General features: G+C 35.6%; 1 protein-coding gene across 1 annotated transcript; it reads left to right on the forward strand.

Moving 5' to 3' along the window:
* The first annotated feature begins 1,788 nt into the window (after nt 1-1,788).
* On the forward strand, nt 1,789-4,614 carry LOC115685247 (transcription factor NAI1-like). Its single transcript, XM_030610280.2, has 5 exons — nt 1,789-1,943; nt 2,036-2,384; nt 2,527-2,690; nt 3,355-3,708; nt 4,026-4,614. Exons 1-5 carry the CDS (start codon nt 1,908-1,910, stop codon nt 4,098-4,100), a joined length of 978 nt encoding a protein of 325 aa, XP_030466140.1. The 5' UTR covers nt 1,789-1,907; the 3' UTR covers nt 4,101-4,614.
* The last annotated feature ends 3,824 nt before the right edge of the window (nt 4,615-8,438 follow it).

Below are 8,438 nucleotides of genomic sequence, written 5' to 3' on the forward strand. Positions count from 1 at the left end.
CAGTCAATTAATTAATAATTACGGAGGGAAATAGAAAAAACGTTGGGTTTAGAGGCGCATTCCAAGAACCTTCGTCATTTCATCATGTGCAAATCTTTTCGATTTGCGAAGCACTTTCTAACGAGAGAATCATTGAAGGAATTTCACCGGCCAAATATGGAGGGATTATTAGTTGACCAAACATATGTATATTTAAAATATATATTGGTACGTACTAACAGATGGGTACTCGCGATGCACACATAAAATTGGCACTTTAGATATTTAAGCAAAACCGTTTTATTCAAAAAAAAAATTGAATTGTCAAATAGTGGAAAGAAATTATTCATAAAGTAACACAATAATACAACAGTATTGTGTAAAATATATATTCATACGATAAGTAATTGAGGACATTTAGGAAAAAAAAAGATTGAGATCCTTTAAAATTATGAAGTCATCTTTGCTTTATATATATTAGTAAATGTAAACAAACATTAGGTCGATGCAAGAAAATTGACATTTGAAAAATTAAACATAGGAATTTTATAAATATAATTGGAAAAAGAAAGATATTTCGATATTTGATTTTGTTAGGAATCTGGTCTTAGGATAGAAAATATCCGATTTTAATAGAGAAACATGTGAAAGATAATATATAATAATTTACTTACGCATTTTGCTATGAAAAAATTAATTGTAAAATAAGTAACTAAGAATATTTGGGAAACTTGGTAATACCCTGTTTTCAAGGCCTGTAGAATTATAATAGTTATCCCATAAAGATGGAAGGTCCTCTTTATTTTATACAACAGAATAACTAATATAGATGTTGACATAAAGATAGGCAAGAAAGTAGATACATATATCCATATAAATGTTACATCTCCTAGCTATATGACAAGTTGCTTGTGTTTTGAGCATAAAACTAATGATCGGGCAGATCATTTCGAAGATCTAGCGACAGGTTATCCACTCTCCAATTATTGTCTCAATTATCTAGGACAAGCTGGCTCCATTGTTTTTTTAATACAATTCTTTTGATATAAACCCCTTTTAAATCCTCGAAAATTGATTATTCGTAATTCGTCGAAATAATTTTAAAAATTCTAACAATAGTCACTTGCACGGTCCAAAAAAAAAAAGGTTCAAGAGCTTTGAATTGAAATTTTTACGCAAGTAAATGAATGTTTCGAATATGACAGTAGTAAAGATGAAGTTTTCTTTTGCATAATATTTTAGTGGAAAAAAGCAAGCAAATGGGACATGAATGTCCCTCCTTTCAGACGTTAGATAAGGTTTTCTTTTATTATTTTTCTGAGAACGTAGAAATGGGTGTCATTGAAGGATTATATCCAAATATTATAATTGTAGAGAGAGAGAGAGAGAGAGAGAGAGAGAGAGAGAGAGAGGGCTAAAGTTGACCCAAGGAAAAGATGAAGAAGCCGTAGGCGCATTGCAGTGATGGTTGAACAAAGAGAGGCAGAGAGAGAGGGAGGCTGACACGCTCGGCACGTGCGAATGCTTTGCTTCACACGGCAGAGTGGAGACCGCGTTTGCTTCCTCTATAAATATGAAGGCAGCATTACTTTTCCTCACGGACACCTTTGAAAAGGCAAAGTTTCTCAAGCACTCCTCTCCCCAGGTGAGATTTCTGACTTGTGTGTTTCTTCTCATGTCCCTCTGGTCTTGGCTCCTCCACACATGTTTGAATGTATTGTTCATCAACGAGGAAAAGAAAAAGGGCACAGGAGAGAACTCTCCATGTTTGACTTTTATCTGTCATAATCAACCATACTTTTCTGATAAAATGTTTGCATTCTATTAGGGTTCTAAATCACACTTGTGAGGTTTCGTATCAACCCAAATCTAAAGAAAAAGAAGGGAAAAAACATTCATACTTCTTAAAAACCCCAGAGAGTGCTTCAATGGAGATCTTATCACCCAGATTGTTCCCTGAGATAGTAAGCATTTGATTTTCCTTGCAAGCCCCCTATCGATTTTCATGTCTGACTTGATGAATTTTTCAAGATCTAATGTATACTTGATTTCACAGGTAACAGAAGATCCACTTCATCATATGTATCACCATCATCAAATGATGAACTCCTTCGATTGCCCTCTCGACGATTTCGACTTCAACCTTTTCTCTTCAGAGATGCACTCCCCTTGTGCACCGTTGGATCCGGAAACGATGCGAGCTCTCATGGATCCGCGGGTCCAAGCTGCTTCGACAATCATGGAGAGGCCAATGAAGAAGCCAAAGACCGAGATCTGGAGCAACACTTGCTCACCCGAAACATACAAAGCCTCAAGAACAGTGACGACCTCGCCATCAGGTAGTCCCCAGTTGATATCTTTTGGGAGCTTGGATCTGTCCCCAACCGAATCGCAACAGTTTTACGGTACCTACTTCGGACATTTTTGTTTATTTAGACTAACGATTAAGATCTGAGATAGTATGCTGATGATGTTAACACGAAAAGCTCTCTTTTAATTAATTTGTGAAGGTGCTTAAAGCTGTCTTCTTTTAATTAATTTGTGAAGGTTCTTATGAGATCCAAGATTGTCAAAAAGAGATGAAGAGAGCTGGGGCAATGAGTAGACCAACTTTACATTCACAAGAACACGTGATTGCAGAGAGGAAGCGGCGCCAGAAGCTTAGCCAGAGCTTCATTGCTCTCTCTGCCATCATCCCTGGCCTTAAAAAGGTAAATCTTCTTCAACAAACTTTTTTTCCTTTTTCCTTTGCATTTTTCTTTGGAAATATTCTCTATTGCTAAGAATACATATCTTCCTCTTGACATTAGAGTTGTCAAAACAAAAGCATATCGACAATGAGTATATGTTGGAGATCGAAATGTTGACACGCCCATGGTAGGATACCCAACGATTGCACTCTGGAAATAGAGATGATATTAGAAACGGTAACTTATTGTTTGCTCCGATTAATCACTATGGGTGATTGTTGTGAATCTCGTAAAGTTCGGTTTGTTTCATACATGAAATCATCTAATCCAATTACACTTCACAAATTTACACTGGAAAGAGGTGTTGGCTAGAAGTCTCACTTTCCTAAAGTATGGATTAACATTGAAATCATATGTATCTACGTGCATTATTGACCTGCTTACAATAGCTTAAAGTTTCATGTCACACTGTCGGGCAAATCTTCTGGTTCAAAACCGGGTATTTTACTCCCATCGGAAACAATTTAAGTTAGCTTGAAAAGAATTTGCTTACCTTTGACAAATCATCAAAAAGATTGAATGCTTGTTTTCCTTTAAGTTCATCAAAATTGATAAATTTGAACGGGGTGGCTACTGGACAACAACATACTCAAATCAATTTTCTCATGTGTTGTGTTTTTTCCAGATAGACAAAGCATCGATCCTTGGAGATGCAATCAAGTACATGAAGCAGCTTCAAGAACGCATCAAGAAACTTGAGGAAGAGGTGGCAGTCAGGAATGAGGAATCAGTTGTGATTGTAAAGAAGTCTCAGGTCTCGGCAGACAATAATATGTCGTTGGATGACTTCAAGCAACAACTCCCGGAGATCGAAGCGAGAGTATCAGATAAATATGTTCTTTTCCGAATCCATCATGAGAAAAGGAAGGGATATATGACAGAGATACTCAGCGAAATCGAGAAGATGAATCTATCTGTTCTCAACAGTAGTGTATTACCGTTTGGAAGTTCCATGCTAGATATGACAATCGTAGCTCAGGTAAATTCAAGTACTTGCGTCATTCCTCTCCTTTTCTTTTATGGGTAAAGTTAGAAACTAGCACATACTTAGAAACTAGTACAAACATATGTATCCAATATCAACGAAATTACTGTACGTTAGAAGTTTCAATTAAATCAATTTAGTGTTTGTCTAGGTGAAGAAGTGGAAGGGGAATTTGCAAATTAGTGTGGAATTTCGGTTCAATGGGAAAATGTCGAATAAGCAATTCTGTCTGAAAATCAGTTAATCAGAAACATTCTCCATAACCTTTTTTATTGTTGATTTTCATTAACATAGCCTTTTTTTCCTTTCAGATGGACGTTGGATTCTGTATGAAAGCTGAGGATCTCGTCAGGAATCTACGCCAGTCTCTTCTCAATATTGAATAATCAACATCATCTTCGTTCTTTTGTTTTCAAAAGCCTCTTCTAATTTTTCCTTTCGTCATTCGGAAGTTAGCTACTCTTTTTTACCCCCAAATAGAATGATTTCGGACCTTGTGAGGGACAACCTTTGAATCTCTCTTGACCAGACCTCCAGCTTGCGGCACGAAATGTCTTGTTTTGTCTAAGAGTTTCTTTTTTGCTAGTGGGTTTTTTCCTTCTGTTTTTTTCCATGGTCGACATGTTTGGCCATGTTGAAATCTTACCCACGAGCTGCGTAGGAAACTTTTAGTATATTTTTGTAAGCTTCTTTTTTTTAGAGGTTTGACTTTTCAACGAAGCCTCTTCCTTGCACTCTAATTGCAAGTGGAAAGGGGTCTGGCTCAGATAGACGAATTGGAACTTTTCTCTCTCCCGGTTGGATTAGATGTTCAGTCTTTTTCAGTCTTGTTCAGAAACATTCTGTATTCATCAGTTCATATTTGTTGTAATTAAAGTAAATCGAACGGTTGTGAGATCATCTTCTTGTTCTATATGGAGGTTTAAATTCAGCTGATTTTGATCCATATTCGGTGCAAATGTGACTGACAAAATGTGTGATGGATTGATATTCCCAATACTCGTGAAACCGTTTTAATATGAATAAACTCCTCAAGATGTCAATCAACATGACGTGCTCAAACTGTCCATGAAGCATCATAGATGAAGATATCGGGCTACTCCTTAGCGCTTTCAATAAATGGTATCAAAGCTGATGATTGATTAGTGCTCCACCCTTCATCTATTTCAGTGTTTGGTGAATATCTTAAGGAAAGAATCTTGTTGCTAACGCGGTTTTCATGGGGAGCCTTCATGGTTCAATCTAGTGAAAGGGACCGGGGTTGAAGGTGGGCATTATGGAATAGCAACATAGGCTCCGATGACTTCATGATTCGCTTCGGAGAAAAAGAGACCAGGGTTGAAGGTGGATGTTCATGGAGATTCAAGTTTAGATATGTTGGTGTAGAAGGAAACTTGAATTAAGGGAAAGCATAGACCTAATGCTAAGCTCACAGGTGAGGTGTGTTAAAGAAATCTTACATCGGATAATTGACGTGGTGTGGAGTAGTTGTTGCGACAATTCCAGAGGTAGACCACCAATGGAAAGCTAATAAATTACTAAGCCGGCACGAATGATTACTCATAAAAGAGACGTGTCATCGCTTAGCGCGGACTATTTTAAGCCCATACCAATCACAACTAGGGTTTCGATTTAATCATTTAGAAATATGTAATTCAATTCATTTAGGAATCACCACTAATTTATTACGGGTTGACTAGAAACCCAAGTAAAATATGGGAAAATACTCTATTTCTACAAACAAAAACTTTCATGGATACAGGGATTTGATTACGTTAGATAAATCTAATGCCCTTCGGTATGTTTTCTCTATATTTCAAAAATATTTTGTTAGTAGTTTTAATCAATTTTAATCTTAAACCACTAACATGTGATGAGTGAGCATATGGGTGCGCAAATAATAATTTAACACTCAACAAATCAAAGAAAAAATAGATTATTTGAAGGAATAAGAACCCTAATGGGCTAAGCAAATCCAAAGCGCAACTTTGTTATCGTCCAATGCAACAAAGGTTCCGCAAAATGTTAACTAAAAGCAAACGACAATGTAATGCATGAATGACCTGTACATGGTTTCTAAATGCAATGGCAATTAGCTTTTTTTGGTTTTTCTTATTTATAAAATAGACATGATTTAATCTAAATGTTATGACTCTATGAATTCTAAATTAACATGCATTGGTGAACTAACTTGAAATCTAGTAACATGTAAGCTATGTCATAATCATATTGATTGCAACCCATATGTAATTCTAATGACATGAGACTATTTTTTTGAGTTTTCTTCTTATAAATAACCTATACTTTAGGACACCTAAACATGACTTAATGATGCAAAGCTAATTTTTTTGGTTTTTTTTATATAAGAATTAAACTATATACAATACATGAGATGTAATGATCGATTGTACTTATCTACATGATGTAATTTTTAAGCTGTTGAGAAAACCTCCGATGTCTTTAATAATGGAAAAAACTATTTCTTGCAATTTATGGTTTGATAGATGTGATGTTGTTTATATTCAGGTAACTATCGATCACTTAACACCATTGAAACTTTCCTTGATGCTAAGTGAAAGAACTTGAAAGACTGGAAGGATCTTAAGGGTCAAAAAGTATTGAGCATGTCGTGCTGATGGACTTGAAAAACTATGTGTTGTGTACACCATTCATATAATCATTTTAATAGATCTCGTATATATTTCGTCTAATTTTACCTTCGAGATAGACTATTCCCCAAATAAGATGAAGAGGTCTAGTATATCTACACTATTGAAATTTGTAAATCGAACTAATGTTACAATGGGTTGGTGTAATTTATTTAACTTGCATTGTGGTAAAGCTGTGGTGATGGGCTCGCCATCTGGACGTTGCACGCCCTTGCCAGCTAGACATTGTGCGCCCGAGGAATCCTATGTAGCACAAATTCAACATTCCATTGCAAGTGAGAAACTCCTATGTTAAAGCCTAAGAGCAGTTGTCATCATTTGTCACCTCTTACAGCTCCTTTTTTGAGCCAAAAGAATTATGCCAATTCTATATTATACTCCATAGATATACTAAAGCTGCATATGGTCGCTAGGACATTTAGGAAAAGATTGGTTAAGTTGTGATTAAAATATTCCCCTACATTTCTTATATGTCATATTCTGAAGAAAAAATATCAGACGTAACAATCGATGAAGCTATATTTAATTCAAGATAGTGTCCGGTGAAGTTAGGTTTTGATTTAATAAAAACAATAAATTATCAAGTAAGCAAATTCTTAAAAGAAAGAAAGAAAAGTTTAACATTCAAGAAAAACCACCAAAGCCATCCCGGCGACGGTAGTCACCACTGACGATGACAATCACCGCTATGATGGTCGACTGACGTGATTGCATTGGTGAGGTCCCGACTCTTTGCCGACAAGGGCAAGGGTTAGCCACCACCGCTTGTTTTAGGTGATCGAGGCACCATCCCTCGCCTGCTCTAATCGTGGCAAGGCCCATGCCTGGGCCTAGACGAGGCTCGATGACACTCACCATGGCCCGGGCAAGGCTCAACAACCCTTGCTTGCCACCCTCTTCCCCTATCTCAATGATCTCTCTCGACCTCTCACTCTCTCAGTCTCTTTTGTTTTGTTTTTTTTTTTCATTTGTTGTCTTTCTATGATGTGAGTGTCCACTTAATGTCATGTCACGCCATGTGTCTAAAAAAAAAAAAAGGAAAAATCAATAGCCATGTAAATGTTCTATCCACTTAAAACTAACGAAAAAATAGAATGTCTTAAGTACGTGAATTTTACAAGTTTTAGGAATCATATGAACAAAATGAAAGTTTTAGGAGTCATTGCATGCACATTATCATGAGAAGTTGTAGGACCCCGGCCGTATTCATCCCTATTTCTTAAATGCCGTGCAAATTGACGCAGTAAAGTGAATAATATAGTACACGTAAGTAACAAGAAAAAGAATTTCAATTCAATATTTTGCACATTTATGATGTTAATTGTATAGGATAGTAATTTCTCTGATTCCTCCCATGACAGAATCTAATTTCAAATTTTCTTTCAGGGCCAAAAATCCTCATTTGAAGTCTCCTGCATTTGGAGCTTGTCAGGACATGCGGTTAAAGTACAATACCTTAATCTGGGAAGATTACTAAGGCTCAAGTCCGAATTCATCAATATATCTTGTTGAATCCAACTTCAATAAAAGAATTTAAGTAAATAAGTTATGAATTAATTATGATGTATAAACTACTCTACTTAACAAGACATTCCTGATTCGAGACTTATTTCGTCTTACACCCGCATACAAGCACCTTGACAGAGCTTAATTTGTGCAGTTTTCTAATCCATTTGACTGTTTCTAAGTTAAAGACAACTATATTTTCAAAAGCTTAAATTCTTTTCAATTTCTCTTTTAATATTTTTTAGGAAAAATTTCAAATAAAGGCCTAAAGTGCCCTCATTTTCTCAAATAATATTATGAAATGAATCTTGCTTCAAATAACAGTCTAAAATGGCCATGTCAATTTCAAAGAAGGGTCTGACTTCACCAGGGTCAAGGGCAATTTTTTATTTATATTTTTTTTTATTTTTTTCCTTTTTTTCTATCTTTTTTCCTTTTCTTTTTTTTTCTTTCCATAAAAAAAGAAAAAAAAGCTAAAGTTAGTAAAAACTGAAACCACAAGCAAGAGGGAGCTTGTATTTTTCTTTTTTAAAAAAAATTTTATTTTTA

The sequence above is a fragment of the Syzygium oleosum genome, unplaced genomic scaffold (genome assembly GCF_021117445.2).
Source record: "Syzygium oleosum isolate NSW1041296 unplaced genomic scaffold, Sole_v2.1 Sole_v2.01, whole genome shotgun sequence".
Classification (NCBI taxonomy): domain Eukaryota; kingdom Viridiplantae; phylum Streptophyta; class Magnoliopsida; order Myrtales; family Myrtaceae; genus Syzygium; species Syzygium oleosum.

What these genes read in the sequence shown, in the direction of transcription:
- LOC115685247 (XM_030610280.2), top strand. Translation starts at nt 1,908, where the DNA reads ATGGAGATCTTATCACCCAGATTGTTCCCTGAGATA. An exon ending in CCAGATTGTTCCCTGAGATA is followed by an intron (nt 1,944 to 2,035) that starts GTAAGCATTTGA and finishes TTGATTTCACAG; the next exon opens with GTAACAGAAGATCCACTTCA. An exon ending in TCATCCCTGGCCTTAAAAAG is followed by an intron (nt 2,691 to 3,354) that starts GTAAATCTTCTT and finishes TGTTTTTTCCAG; the next exon opens with ATAGACAAAGCATCGATCCT.